Source organism: Vitis vinifera, chromosome 2 (genome assembly GCF_030704535.1).
Source record: "Vitis vinifera cultivar Pinot Noir 40024 chromosome 2, ASM3070453v1".
Lineage (NCBI taxonomy): Eukaryota > Viridiplantae > Streptophyta > Magnoliopsida > Vitales > Vitaceae > Vitis > Vitis vinifera.
Genome location: NC_081806.1, coordinates 19,542,247 through 19,558,522, shown reverse-complemented (window position 1 = coordinate 19,558,522; position 16,276 = coordinate 19,542,247). Strand labels below are relative to the sequence as shown.

Genomic DNA, 16,276 nt, shown 5'->3' with positions numbered 1-16,276 from the left:
AATAATAATAATAAACTAAAGACGCTTGGTTTGTAAAAAAAAAGGGGGTCTACACTTATATTCTTTTACTTTTCAATATCTATCATAAGAGCATTCAAAGACATATAAATATAAATATATTATTGTTATTATTATTATTATTATTGTATATGAATATACATGTATTAATTTATTAATATAGAGAATCATTCATTTAAGGTAAACCCTTTTGTTTTAAATATTATATTATATTGTATTATATATATATATGGGAAAAATGGTTTTTCATATATTCATATAAAAATAATTACAAAATAAGAATCCTCTAAAAATAATAGTACTTATATCATTAAAAGGTAATACTTTAATGATAAAAAATAATATGTTTGACCAAAAAAATATATAAAATACTAATTATTTTTAAATAACTAAAATTTGTATTTTTTAAACTTGAGTTTCTATTTAGTGTTTTTTTTATATGAGTGTATGAAAACACATTTTTCCCAAAAAAAATGGCATTTAACTCTCATTTGATTGATTGATTACGCATCAATCATAGCTTGAAGTGGGTTTCAAAACACCAATTGTATGAAGTTTTTTGTTTTCACTGTCTGCCCTATATATTAACATATATGCAGTACCACAACGGGGATTGAGCAAAAATAAGTGGATAGCTAAGAACAACAAGCTACATAAAGAAGTAGTAATAGAGATTATGTAAGTTATCCAAATGACATTTCTACATTAAAAAAAAAAAAAAAAACTAATTGGGGCTTCAAATTAGTAGAAATGATTAGACAATACTCCCATGATTATAATCTAGAGTATGCTCCTCTCCATTAATTAAGAAATAGTTATTCTCTACTTGGAATACATGATTAAAAAGGGGGTATCATATATTATATAATTACTATAATTGTATTTTATAAATAAATAAATAAATAAAATAGTTGTTCTTTGTTTTATAATATCTATTACTTATTACGAGCTTCACTCACTTTAGCCCAAAAAGTAGGCCCATTTCACTCCCGCCCCAACCCAGCCCCATTACACCAAGGCAGAAGGAAAGTACACCGCCGCAGACGTGGATCCCAAAACCTTAGCCGCAGCAACCTTCTCCTGCCGACTGTCGCCGCCGGCTACCTCAGTTTGCCTATGTAACATTTTAGATGGTGAAGAAGAAAAGCAAAAGTAATCAAATTCTCCTCAAATTCCAAGATCATTCAGGGTGGTGACTGTTGCAGAATCTGCACTCTGGCTGTTCGACCTTTTGTCTCAATGAAGTCTCTCTGCACCATGTTCTTGGGATTACATCAATCTCTTGAATCATGTCATAGTAAAAATGGTGTTTTTGCATTGATGGGGAGAAACTCAGTTCAGAGATTGGGTTCGGTGTGGGTGCAGATCATGCATATATCAAGTGGAGGAAGAAGACCCAAGAAGAAAATCTACCACAGAGTCCATGAACTTGATAGAGTGATGGACTTGAAGAAGAAGCCATGCTTGATTCTGCAGCTCAAGTCCATCATCCAGAGCCAAAAGCACCAGTCTCTGCTTCTGAGGGACCTCGAAAAACAAGTGGGTTTTGTTCATAAATGGAATTTCATGGCTGTCATTGAGAAGTATCCTTCAATATTCCGTGTCAATGGAGGTAATAGAACGCCCCCTTCTGTTGAGCTCACTGAAAAGGCCAAAAGGATTGCTGATGAAGAAACTGAAGCTAGAAAGCAAATGGAGCCCATTTTGGTTGAGAATCTTAGGAAGCTTTTGATGATGTCTGTTGATTGCCGTGTGCCGCTTGAAAATATTGAATTTATCGAATCTGAACTGGGTTTGCCTCAAGATTTCAAGGAGACGTTGATTCCAAAGTACCCGGAATTTTTTTCAGTGAAGGATTTCAATGGGAGGGCCTATCTTCAATTGGAAAATTGGGATTCTTCGCTGGCAGTCACTGCCCGCGAGAAAAGGTTTGCACGTGAAAGAGTTCTAGACTCTGTTGGGCATGCCAGAAAGGCTAGAGTCTCGAAGGATGGTAACTTCTCTGGTCCGTATGCCTTTCTCATGAGTTATCCTGCCGGGTTTAGACCAAACATGAGTTATCTGGAAGAAGTCCAAAGGTGGCAGAAAATGGAGTTCCCTTCTCCATACTTGAATGCGAGGAGATTTGAAGCTGCAGATCCAAAAGCTCGGAAACGAGTTGTGGCAGTGCTTCATGAGCTCCTCAGTTTGACTATGGAGAAGAGGATGACATCTGCACAATTGGATGCATTTCATTCTGAGTTTCTGTTGCCCGCTAGATTGCTGCTTTGTTTGATTAAGCATCATGGTATCTTTTATATCACAAACAAAGGTGCAAGGAGTACCGTATTTCTTAAAGAAGCTTATGATGGATCAAATTTGATAGAAAAATCTCCTCTGCTCGGATTTAATAATAAATTTGTAGCACTTAGTGGTAGGAGAGAGAGCACATTGTGCAATGGAATTTCTTCATCTCATATTGTTACATAATATTGTGATTCAGTAATGTTCATTATAGAAACAGAGATGCTTCCAAGTAGTGGTGTTATTGGATACATACTTGCTATGATTCTAAACACACTGGAATTCCCTTCTCCTTATATTTCATATCATTACAGTTGAATATGATTGTTGTGAGACCATATCATTCAAGCTCAAGTTTACCCATTATGGCGTGGGTTGAGCAACATAGCAAACAGAGGTTATGATTGGAAGCAAGGTGAAACTCAAGGGAGTATGTGTAAAACACAGAAGACCTGTTTCTGGTGAAATTTGATTGACAATAGGTCAATATCTTTGTACGCTTTCTTACAAGATTTTATATTCATTGCAAATTGTTCTATTCAGTTGTAGATGGGCACAAGGAAATGGACATTGATATAGCCCATAATGTTCAATTATGTGAATAAGGTGTTTTTCTTGGAAACCAGGTGTGGTTTCACCCTGAACTCGATTGTAAAAATATGGTATAATGTATCAATGGTAGCTTGACCAACTCAATTTGTCATTATGAGCTCCTTATGGACACATTTCAAACCTCAGAAGAACTTTGAATAGAGAGAAAACTTCAACCATAATGCAACATAACAAGAACAAAAAATTACAATGGCCAATTCACATAATGTCCACTTATAAGGAACAGGAGACACAGGACTAAATACTCATGGAATTTGTTGCTGAAGAGGAAAAATCCTTAACATGTGCACCATGTAGAGGGTAAAATTTACCTATCAAAAAAATGTAGAGGGTAAAATTTATCCTTGACACTGCTTTTTCATTGGGTGGAATCTGGGCTTATTAAGAAGTCCAAACTACCTGCTCATTTTTCATCTACCAACTGTTAAGGATCCTTACTCTAGTTTATGGTGATCAATTTTTTGAGAATGCCAAGGAAGATTTAATATTCTAATTACAATAGAACAGCTTGATGTGGCAATGAGGCTACACTGACATGTAGAAAGCCATTCTGGTATATCTCCATCTCTATCACTTTCTCTGGCAGAGAGAAACAATGCCAATTGACATGCTGAGGGTTTTGTTGGCTCTGTTCTTTTTGGTGTCAAAGGCAACAAAATCTGGTAAAGTTTCCATTACCCATTTAAGTTTTCTCTTTTAATTGAATAGATTCATACTCTTAACAGTTCGGTACAAGCCTAGATGCTTTGCTGCATGGGAAACTGACTAAAACTACCGAGGTGAATTTCTTATCTTAAAACATTGAATCATTTGGGCTATTCCTTGATAAAATTTGATGAGTATGGAAGGAAAAATAATGCAGGAAGATGTGCCATACAAGTATGATGGTTCAGGTAAAGAATGAATGGCACTTTCTTTTTATTTTGATTGCTGTCTTTGCAAAATCAGCCTTGCTCTTCTTTTTATGGAAGGAAAAATAATGCAGGAAGATGTGCCATACATATTCTTTCTGTGCTTTTCTGGGTCTCTGTGCTATGCTCTTCTTTCTCCTTTCTTATGTGTTTACATTTTCTTTTTAACATCGTGATCCTCATGACTCACTGCTACTATGTACAAATGTCAAAGAATATAAAGCAAAAGTGTTGAAGAAAAGGTTCTGCTTGCATTGGCAATATTCATGGAAAAAAGGAGGCTTCTTTGTGATAGAAAGTCTTCTCCCACTGAAGCAGTATTGTTCCTTTCTTGGGCCTGAGTTCTAGTTTGAATTTCAGAATATTCCATTGCCTGGCTTCTGGTTCTAAGTTCAGTATTTACAAAGTAGCTTTTAATACCCATGAGATCTAGTCTTTATGACCAGAGTCTATATGAGGTGATTATTCTGGTAAGTTCAAATTGATAGTATTCCATTCAGCCCTGTGACAGTATACTGGGTAATCCTTAAGTCATCTGAAGCTTCAAAAGCTTAGGTAGGAGAGCAGAAAAGAATCATACGCAGAACTTTTTCTATGAATAACCTGAATGTAAGTTGATCACAGGGCAAAATGGGTTATTCTATGTATTGTTTCCACCATTCTTTTGGCTTCTATCATCCAGTTTACCTTTGTCTAAGTCCTTTCTACATCATGATTTGAAAAGCCTTTTTTTTTCTAATATGAATGGAGGCTTCATCTACATCATATTATGATCTTGAATCTAGTTGTACTGAAACTAGGTTGTTCAGTAGAGTTTGCGAGTTGAAGATTGAAAGTACTTCAATAAACCAAATTTTAAAAATATGGTTGATAACCTTCATAATATTTAGATATTTGTGTTTTTTTAATAGGATGCTTTAAGACCTTTTATAATGAAGGAACTAATATAAACTTGTTTGTTGCGCTTAATGATTGATTACAATATATTCATTTATTTTTTCATTATGAGTTTTCCTTCTCAATAACTTTTTTTTTTCTTTCGTGGCTAGTGAAATAGAAAAATGTATTTTAGATTGAATAATTTGATATTATATCAGCCCACATTGGCTGATCCCCCTTGATATATTTTGGATAACATACATAACAGATTGTAAATATGATATACATAAAAACTGGTGCCTAATGTGAACTCTTTCTCTACCATTTAGATTTCTTATTTGATGCTATTATCACATTTTTTATGGCTAATCTGCTTAAATTAAGATTAGAGTTTGTTAGAGTACATGATATACATTGCAGACTCAAATCCTACAAGCTTTAGTTTTTTAGGAAATTGGTAGTTCAACATGGTATTAGAGCCTCGTTTGATGGGAGATCATATGTTCAAACCTCACTATTTTATATTTATATCCCTGATTTATTAAATAAGCCAAAAAGAGGTTGATTGTGGTTGTTTGCCTAAGAATCTGCATGTCTCTCCACGTGAGGAAAATTGGTAGTTCAACAGCGTTCAATGACCCCAATGGCTTTGGGAATCGCTATATGTGAGGTAATAATCTCTTTTCTTAATCCCATATAATACTTAAAGCTGGTAAAATCCTTGTGGAGACTTATTTATCAGATTGTGATTCTTTCATGTTGCTCTCAATATCCAGTGTGTGAGCTTGGCAGATGGCATACAGGGGAATTAGTGATCTTGGCATGACAAGGGATTTTGCTTTTGGGATGGACTCCAGTTTTATCTGGGGCAGCTAACAGGTCATAGTTTCCCATTGCATTCCAAAGTATAATCATTAATAACTGTACAACATTCCACGCTTATTAGATTCATAAATACATTCACCAGCAAGGCAAACTTTATTTATTACTTGATTGGTCTACCTGTTCCACTAATAATTTTGAGCAATTGCATGCTCTGTTCATATTGTTAGCATGCTAGAATCAATGAACTTGGGTCACTCACAACAACAAAGTTTTATGAATGGATAGATTTAAAACAGGGCACTGCTGGGAGTGTGACCAAATATGTAATGATCCATGGAGCTTGCCCCTTGACCATTGTTAAGTATTCAAGCAGCCATGGGTTCTGATTTGATTTTCTGAGTTAGTTCTTCACAAATTCAAATTGGTACCGTGTATTCTCTGTGGGACTGTTCTATTGAAATGATCTTCAGAGAGTGGTGGTTTGTAGTGGTGCATGTGTTTTGAGTGTTGCCTGTTATATGTACTAAGCATTGATTCATTTATTACTTGTCTTGGTGTTGACTGCATGAATTTCAATAAATCATCATCTTCTTTGTACCTACTTCAAGAATCAGAGCTTTTAGCTTTGTGATGACAAAAGCTCATAATTACAAAGCAGAACATAGAGCTAGCAGCTTAGAATCTGACTGCACACAAACATATAAATAATCATAAAACATGGAAGTCGAGGCTGAAAATCCATTCAACTCATATATAAACTAGTCATCAAAGGTATGGAGCCGATGCTGTGCAAAATTATCATTTAGACAGAACCCCAAGGGATAGGCACATCCTTGGGCTGTTGCTGCTTGTTGAAAAGAAGATGAGCCTACCACACAAGTTGTGAGATGGTTGTGGGATCCCAAATTCAATTAATAAATAGAAAAAAGTATTTCTTGTATTATCCTTTTTTTCCCTTCTTTCATGGTTGGCACAATCTAACTTGATTCTATAAACACTGGTTCTGTTTGCAGGATCAAAAGTTATTTGGCGTTCAAATTACTTGAGAGGTTAGAAAAGGCACTGTCAGAAAAGAGTTTTATCCCACAAAGGTTTGTCACGCTTCATTCTTGCCTCCTGTTCTGTCATGATGAATTGTCATATCACCTTCCTGGAAATTGAGTATACTTTCCGAGACATCGTTCTTTTTCCCCCATTCCCTGACTGATGTGGTATGTGAGAGAGCAGGCATAAAACCCAAGTTATTCTTGAGAAATTAGTACAACATACCTGTCCCTTGGTTATTTTGCCTTTACTCTGGATGCTTAGATTATTGTTAATTCATGCCAGATATCTTGATTCCCATGTGTGCTTTTCTCTTTGAATTTTGCATCTTATTTCACTGCTCAGGAAACACCACAGGCATTTTTTTATCTTCCAACTGAATGCTGCAGTTGGCTGGACCCATCGTGAATACATGCATAAAAAAGGGTACTAAGTTTGCGATTTCACATCCTAGAATAATCTTTGTTTGGTTTTCTTTCTCAGTTTCTTGCCAATTGTAACAACTGTTCATATTAACATAGACTGAGATTGGTCAAACAAAAGTGTATCAAGGAAAAATGATCCAAAGTCATCTAAGACCTGTCTTTTTTTCTTCAAACTTTTATCTTATTGACGGTTCAAGATTACAAATCAAAACCCAGAAAATGAAAACGGAAAACAATGATCTGAGATGTCTCAACCATCATTTATAACCGCTTTGACTGCAGAAACATCCATTCTAGCTGATTCTTGCTTGACCCAGGTCACAACCCTCTGAGCCTCCTTAGTAATCCTCTCCTCCTCCTGCATCGCTGCCTTCAGCATCTGCTCTTGTTCTTCAACCGAAAACAAGTTCACATCCTCCATGTTTGATACCGAAACCTCAGGACTCCTCTTGCTCTTTTTTCTGTGCCCGCTTCTCTTGGAAGAGTACCAGAAACAGCACACTTGTCTTGGTGGAGACTGAGGCTTCATATTCGGAATCCCTCTTTGATTTTTGCTGAATTCTGAAAGGGTGTGCTTGGCATATGATGGATGATTCTTCTGGGTACTCAGCTATGGAGAAAACAGGGGGTTTTAGCAGTATTGACTAGTGACGAGAAGCATCCAATATTGAAGAAGACTAGAGGTATGTTGATTGGTGGTAAGGTCATAATCTCCACAATAGTTAGCGTTTTTTTTAAGTCTCTCAAATTGCTTGATGATGAGGTGTTTGGACCCATTTTTCTTTTGACAGGTTTGAAAAGAAATGGAGATGGAGGGGACTGTGCAATTGGGGAAGAGTTGGGTGGCAGGTAACATCATGCCAATTGAAATAGGGTACACTTTTGGCTGGATTGGGTCTACAGTTATCTTTTTATTTTTATTTTTATCATTATTTTTTCTAAAATTTAAAATTTCATTATAGAATTCACATAAATATAGAGCCATGTTAATGGATTTGAAAGGAAGTAATAATTTGGAATGTAAATAAGGTTGGATCGATCATTTTTTGAGTAAAAAAATGCATTGAATTGATATAATTGGTTTTATATGTGAAAGAAATTGAATTACTCAAATTTGAAGTAAAAAACCAAACCAAACCAAACATTTTAAGATCGATTTGGTTCAGTTTTCGTAGATCGGTTTCGATCCAATTTAATGTTTTTTTTAGCCCCCAACCCAATTGTCAATTTGTGTTTGCTTTAAATCCAAAACTTATTAATTTTGTGTTTATATTAAGTTTTAAGTCTAATTTGTTTTTAAAATTAATTGAAATTAACTTGGATTTGATGTTAAAGCGTATTGAATGTATTTAAAATTAATTTGACCATGAATTATTTTAATAGAATCTAAAATAAATTTTTTTATCAAATGTCAAATTATTATATATAAGTTTTAAAATCGAATAGATAAAATCGGTTTTTAAAATTCTTCTCAAATCGAATCGATCATTTTTATTATTAAAAATCGAACCAATATGATTGATTTTGGACTTAATTTGGATCAATTTATTATTTTTTCAAAAACTCTATTTTAAGTAATAAGATGTTTCAGTCCAGTTAACCAAATGAGAGGCTCTTGATTTATTATTTTTTATTTTTTCACTTCTCGTAATTAATCCACACAAAGATATTACAAAAAAGAAAAAGAAAAAAGAAAAAGCCTTAATATGAGATACAAATGAAAACTCTTTTACAAAGCATCCAAACTACATAAAATTTTCCAATCCTCTTTCGATATGAACCAAATTGTATACCATAATTTTTATACCCAAAAAAAAAAATTTAATTTACTTATTAATGCATCAATGAGCTGACTCAGAGAGCTCATTTGAACTTGTCATCATCACTCAGCCCATCTTCAATGTCTGAAATATTCATTCTTGCTGAAGCCTGCTTGGCCCACTTCACAATTTTCTCAGCTTCTCTGTTGATTTTCTCTTCCTCTTTCATGGCCTTCTTCAGAATTTTCCTCTGTGATTTCTCTGTGAAAATGCTCAAATCTGATACAAGTTCATCCTTTTTGCTCCAGCTCTGATTTTTCTTGCTCTTCTTCTTGGAAGGGCTTTTAAGGGAGCACAAGAAGCAACCAGTTTTCTGAGGGGGCGGTCGAGAATCCATAGAGAAGTCGGAGGAATCAGAAGAGGGGGAAGAGAGAGAGCCTGAATTTGGGTTTCTCAGACCGCTCTTTTTCTCAGTTGGAGTCTGTTTGGATGGCGAGAACATCATATTTTTCTTTGACCCTGTGAAATTCTCATCTGGGTATTGTTTGGAAGGCGAAAAAATCACATTTCTCTTCGACCCAGAAAAGTTCCCCTCTGGGTTTTCCTTCCCAGGCGAGAACATGGCATTTTCGTCGGCTCCCCCATTTTTTTTGGAAGGCGAGAAAACCACACTTTTCCCATCTGGATCCCCTTCCCCAGGCGAAAACCCGAAACCTCCCTTCAGTCTGCCACATGGGTTCTGTTTGGAAGGCGGGAAAACTGCGGCTTCATCATCACACTCCGACCCAGTTCCACCCTTGGCCGAGCGGGTCCTCAGCTCAGTCCTCAAACCGGAATTTTTGGAGGATGGGAAGGATTTAAGTTTGCTGAAGCGGGTCTCTAGCTCAGTGGGGAGAACGGAATCAGAGAAGGCAGAGCAGTTGATGGCAGCAACTTGTTCGAGAATTAAGAGATCATTGGCTTGGGAGATGATCTCTTCCACGGCCGAGTCGTCAGTGTCAGAGAGAAAAGAAAAATGCGCCATTGGAAGAGAAAAGAAGGTTTGGAGAGATGGCAGAGTGGAGCCTGTTGCCTTTAGGGCTTTATTTCTTGTCTTCTTCTTCAAGATTGTGTGCAACGGCTAGAGCCTTGCTTTATGGCATTTTTGCTTTGATTTTCAACAGGGGTGGGACCCCTTTGGGATTTTGTGTTGTTGGAACGTTACGGAGATCCTCCCCTAAAAGAAAAAAATTAAAAATTAAAATTAAAATTAAAAAAAAAAACAATTTTTTATTTTCCATTTTTCTTTTTAAAAATTATTCTATTTTGAATATGAGAGAGTGAATGGATGGATGACTTTCTTCACATGCTAAGAGATGCTCTAAACCTACCTAGCCACTATATTCACCATAGAAACAATTGCAACCTAGATGTTTTCTTTGACCATATTAAAAAATGATAATTTATAAATAAATAGAATTAAATAAAAAACAATGTTTTGAAAATAGGATCAATTGATCGACTTGATCGGTCCAATCATCGATTGATGGTCTTCCCGGTCCAATCCTTTCTTTTAAACTATTTGACTATTGAACATGTCACAAACTATCTTAACTAACAATCAATTGATAAATTAATTCATTTAGAAAATTGTATTTTGGACCAAATTTAATCCAAAAATTAAGTTTTGGTCCATATGAATTCACTTGTTTAAGCCCAAAATCTAGAGGAAGTGTGAAAAATTGAGAAGAATGATATGAATTTTTTATCTTTCCAAAAATGATATTTATTGATTATGAAAAAAAAAAGTAAAAAAATATTAATTTAAATTATATTTTTTTTGTAAACCTCAATAAAATTTAATTTAATTTAGTGATTTGGAAAAAAATACACCCTTTTCCAAAAAAATAAAAATAAATTATTATTATTATTATTTAAAAATCAAATATCTTGAAAAATATATATATTTAAAATTATGTATGTAAAAAATAACTAAACATATGTCAAAATTATTTTTTTTAAATGATATATTTTTTTAATATATTTTAAAAAAATTAGTTTTCTAAAAATAATAAATTTTCAGAATAATTATTAAAAAAAATTAAGATAAAAAATTTTATCAAATATTGTGGTAGAAAATAATTAAAATAGTTTTAAAGGATATATTGGTCTTTTCACATTTTATATCATTTCCATCAATTATACAACTTTTATGGGTCAAATATTAATTTTTAGGCCCAACTAGGTACAAAACATGAGTTTTGGGTCAAAATGGCTCATTTTTTAAAAAAAATTGTAACATCTAACCACTTTTTGAAACTTATGTTCAAATTGACCTCTTTGGTGCCACGTAGACGCCATGTCATTAAAAAATATTTTTTTTTCGTCATTTTAGTTGAAGCCGTAGTTGGCAACTAGGGCTTCAGTTTTGAACTAAAGTTGCAATTGGCAACTGCAGCTTTAACTAAAATGATGAAAAAAAATATTTTTTAATGACAACTACGGCTTAAGAGTATACTATTATTTTGATAAAGATAAATTTGTCATAATACAAATAAATTAATATCTTAAAAAACAACAAATTAAATATTTTAAATTAATAAATTATACAATTTTATATATTATTTATATGTTATATAAGTTTATTATGTTAAGATTATTAATTTATTAATAAATAAAACATTCATTTATAATATCTTCTATTTATTAATTTATGTTTGTTGAACTACTACTAAATATTTAAGTTTAAATATAAATAATTTATTATTAAAGTTTATATTTTTAATTTCAATAATAAATTGTAATTTAATAGTTTTTAATTAAATTTAAAAGTAAAAAAAAATTATAATTAAAATCTCAGTTACCAACTACGGCTTAAAAATATACTATTATTTCGATAAAGATAAATTTATCATAATACAAATAAATTAATATCTTAAAAAACAACATATTAAATATCTTAAATTAATAAATTATACAATTTTATATATTATTTATATGTTATATAAATTTATTAATAAATAAAATATTCATTTATAATATTTTCTATTTATCAATTTATATTTGTTGAAGTAATACTAGATTTTTAAGTTTAAATAAAAATAATTTATTATTTAAGTATATTTTTTAAATTTCAATCATAAATTGTAATTTAATAGTTTTAAATTAAGTTTAAAAGTAAAAAAAAAAAAAATTGAAATCTCAATTATCAACTACGGCTTAAAAGTATACTATTATTTCGATAAAGATAAATTTATCATAATACAAATAAATTAATATCTTAAAAAATAAAAAATTAAATATCTTAAATTAATAAATTATACAATTTTATATATTATTTATATGTTATATAAGTTTATTATTTTAAGATTATTAATTTATTAATAAATAAAATATTCATTTATAATATCTTCTATTTATCAATTTATGTTTGTTAAAGTAATAATACTAGATTTTTAAGTTTAAATATAAATAATTTATTATTTAAGTATATTTTTAAATTTTCAATCATAAATTGTAATTTAATATTTTTAAATTAAATTTGAAAGTAAAAAAAATTATAATTGAAATTTCAGTTATCAATTGCAGCTTAAAAGTATACTATTATTTCGATAAAGATAAATTTATCACAATACAAATAAATTAATATCTTAAAAAACAACAAATTAAATATCTTAAATTAATAAATTATACAATTTTATATATTATTTATATGTTATATAAGTTTATTAATTTATTAATAAATAAAATATTCATTTATAATATCTTCTATTTATCAATTTATGTTTATTGAAGTAATACTAGATTTTTAAATTTAAATGGAAGAGAGTGTGGGAGGGAAGAGAGAGTGGGCATGTGGTCGGTAGGGTATGGTGTTCGGGGAGAGAAAAAGATGAAGAAGAATGGGGAAGAAGAAGCAGAAAGCCAAATTGAAAAAAAATAAAAATAAATAAAAATTAGAGGACATAAGGTATGGTCGTGGGAATGAGGGGTATGGAAAGAGAGAGAGAGTGGGTGGGGTAGTTAGGGGAAAGTAGGAAGAGAGAGGAGAGATGAGAGAGAAAAGAAAATATATATATATATATATATATATATATATATAATAATAATAATAATACAATATACAAAATAATAAAAACTAAAAATTAAATTGTGAGTGAGCAAAAAATATCAGATGTAATTGAGATTTAAAATCTAATGACAAAATTGAGCTCAAAATCAACAGAAAAATAAAATTGGGACAAATTTGAGGGTTACAAATATGCCTTTCTTCGATAGAGTCCACGAGTAAAGTGAGTGTATACACAAACAAAACGAAATGGGCTCTACCGAAGAAAAAGAAAGACCACCAAATTTGTCCTAATATGACACGAGCTCTTAAACCAAAACAAGAACAAAGAAGCTCTAAAACCCCAAAAAAACGAGTAAGAACGAATCAAGCAAGAAAAAAAAAAAAAAAAAAACTCCTAAGGTGCCTCTAAAGTTACACTATGGATCTAGAACTTCCTCAGAAAAGTCTCTAAAAGTGACTCGAAAATAGATGTCGAAGTCAAATAGCAGCTGAACCACCAAGGAGCACAAGAATAAATGTGTACAAAGGAAGAAACCACACATCTGCTATACGAAAGTAGGATGAAATATGAAGCTGATGACAAGATTTGCAAAGACTAAAGTCACCTAAATCTAATGGCAAGGATGGGACACGCCCGTAATGACCAAAATCACCAAAACCAAAGGAAAGATCAGACGCGGTCGCTGTGATCGAAAAAAGCTAAAATCAAGGAATGATGAGACACGGTCACAATGACCAAAATCACAAAATTGAAGAAAATGATGAGACACGGTCGCAATGACCGAAATCATCTAAAAACATACATGATGTGGTTGTCATGATCAAAATCACCTAAAGCAATCGGGATGCGATCATAATGATTGAAATCACTTGAAACAAATGGGACGTGGTCGCCATAATCAAAATCACCAAACTAAAGGAATGAATGGGACGGGCTCATAATGATCGAAATCACGTGAAACATAAAAAAAGAATGGGATGCGGTCACAATGACCGAAATCACCTAAAACCAAGGAAAAAATGGAATTCGGTCGTCATGACCGAAATCACTAAACTAAAGGAATGAATGGGATGCGATCGCCATGACCGAAATCACCAGACTGAAGGAAGAAACGGGATGCGATCGCAATGACTGAAATCACCTAAAATAGATGGGACACGGTCGCCATGATCGAAATCACTTAAAACATAACGGAATGAATGAGACGCGGTCGCAATGAATGAAATCACCAAACTAAAGGAAAAAACGGGACACGGTCGCCATGACCGAAATCACCAAACTAAAGAAAAGAACGAGACGCGGTCGCAATGACCGAAATCACCTAAAACAAACGAGACGTCATTGTCATGACCAAAATCACCAAACTAAAAAAAGGAACAAGATGTGATCGCAATGACCAAAATCACCTAAACGAAGAAACAGGACGCAATCGCAATGACTGAAATCACCTAAAACAAACAGGATGGGATTGCCATGACCGAAATCACCAAACTAAAGAAATGAACGGGACACGATCGCAATGACTGAAATCACCTAAACTAAAGGAAGAAACAGGACGCGGTCGCAATGATCGAAATCACCTAAAACAGACGGGACACGGTCACCATGACCGAAATCACTAAACTAAAGTAAGGAACGGGATGCGATCGCAATGATTGAAATCACCTAAACTAAAGGAAGAAACGGGACGTGATCGCAATGACCGAAATCACCTAAAACAAATGGGACACTATTACCATAACCGGAATCACCAAACTAAAGAAAGGAATGAGACGCAGTCGCCATGACCAAAATCACCTAAACTAAAGAGAGAATCAGGATGCGGTCGCAATGACCGAAATCACCTAAAATAGACAGGACGCGATCGCCATAACCGAAATCGCCAAACTAAAGAAAGAAATGGGACACAGTCGCCATGACCGAAATCACCTAAACTAAAGGAATGAACGGGATGTGGTCACAATGACCGAAATCACCTAAAATAGATGGGAGATGGTCACCATGACCAAAATCACAAAACTAAAGGAAGAAACGGGACACGGTCACCATGACCAAAATCACCAGATTGAAGAAAGGAACAGAACGCGGTCGTAATGACTGAAATCAACTAAAAACAGACAAGACGTGACCGAAATCACCCAAAACATAAAGGAATGAACAGGACGCGGTCTCCATGACCGAAATCACCAAACTAAAGGAAGGAACGGGATGCGGTCACAATGACCGAAATCACCTAAAACAAACAGGATGCAGTCGCCATGACCGAAATCACCAAACTAAAGAAAGAAACAGGACGCGATCACCATCACCGAAATCACCAGACTGAAGGAAGGAACGGTACGCGGTCGCAATGATCGAAATCACCTAAAAATAGATAGGACGTGGTCGTCATGACCAAAATCACTTAAATCATACGAGATGTGGTTGTCATGACTAGAATCAGCTAAAACAGATGGGACGCGGTTGCAATGACTGAAATCACCAAATTAAAGGAAAGAACGGGATGCAACCACTATGACTGAAATCACCAAATTGAAGGAAAGAACGAGACACGATCTCTATGACTGAAATCACCAAACTAAATGAAAGAACAAGATGCGGTCGCCATGACCGAAATCACCTAAAACATATAGGAATGAATGGGATGTGATCACAATGACCGAAATCACTTAAAACCAAAGAAAATGACAAAGATGACTGATCGTACAAGGTGCGGTCTACGCTAAAGATAAGATTGAACTGACATGAGGATGATTTGAACAAATGGCTCAAAGCTAAAGAATTTCGAAGATAGTGATGCAAACAGACTCAACATAGAAAGGAATATGCCTTAGTATGCAAATCACGAGGGTCGATAACTAAGCTGAAAGGTGAGTGAAGTTTGTTGAAGGTCCGATAATCTCAAAGAAAGGGGTATGTCCCATTATGTGCTATTGAAAAGACTGAGATGTAGACTATCACAAGAACAACTGTACTCTGAGATATGCTCATCAACCATGTAATGAAGATGTCTAACCTCAAATGCGAATTCCAAACAGGACCATGTATCATAAGACTATGTTGACAAAATAAAAAATGAATGATGGATAAAAACAATGATGTCCATTACATAGAATGTAAAATGAAAGAAAGTTAAAACTTAACATGTCAATTGTAAAAAAGAAAGCATCGTAAAAATAAAAAATAAAAAAATGGTAATCTGTCAAATTGTACTATCATGGAAAAATTTGAACTCAAAGTCCAAAAGGTACATGAAAGCTCGATTAGGGAAGTCGAGGATTGGTCTACATCCTTCCTTGATCTAGAGAGTAAGGTGTGAGGTCATGTGTCATAGCGAAATGTGTGGGCCAAAAGAAGGAAAATATTGTTCAAACTCTAATAGGATAGATATAAGCCTGAAGGTATCGAGAGTGGAATGTCTGGGTGTGAAATAGAAGGGAGGTAGGTATCCGAGATCATCCAAGTAT

At 33.6% G+C, this 16,276-nt stretch overlaps 3 protein-coding genes across 3 annotated transcripts; 1 reads left to right on the top strand and 2 right to left on the bottom strand.

The window, feature by feature from the left end:
• Positions 1 to 990: 990 nt before the first annotated feature.
• On the top strand, positions 991 to 3,004 carry LOC100256382 (protein WHAT'S THIS FACTOR 1 homolog, chloroplastic). Its single transcript, XM_002266317.4, has one exon. It carries the CDS (start codon positions 1,258 to 1,260, stop codon positions 2,485 to 2,487), a length of 1,230 nt encoding a protein of 409 aa, XP_002266353.1. The 5' UTR covers positions 991 to 1,257; the 3' UTR covers positions 2,488 to 3,004.
• A 4,016-nt stretch (positions 3,005 to 7,020) lies between these two features.
• LOC109124006 (uncharacterized) lies at positions 7,021 to 7,832 on the bottom strand. Its single transcript, XM_019225491.2, has one exon. The coding sequence runs from the start codon at positions 7,524 to 7,526 to the stop codon at positions 7,248 to 7,250; it is 279 nt and encodes a 92-aa protein (XP_019081036.1). The 5' UTR covers positions 7,527 to 7,832; the 3' UTR covers positions 7,021 to 7,247.
• A 761-nt stretch (positions 7,833 to 8,593) lies between these two features.
• Positions 8,594 to 9,912, bottom strand: LOC100251001 (uncharacterized). Its single transcript, XM_019225482.2, has one exon. The coding sequence runs from the start codon at positions 9,779 to 9,781 to the stop codon at positions 8,861 to 8,863; it is 921 nt and encodes a 306-aa protein (XP_019081027.1). The 5' UTR covers positions 9,782 to 9,912; the 3' UTR covers positions 8,594 to 8,860.
• Positions 9,913 to 16,276: the final 6,364 nt, after the last annotated feature.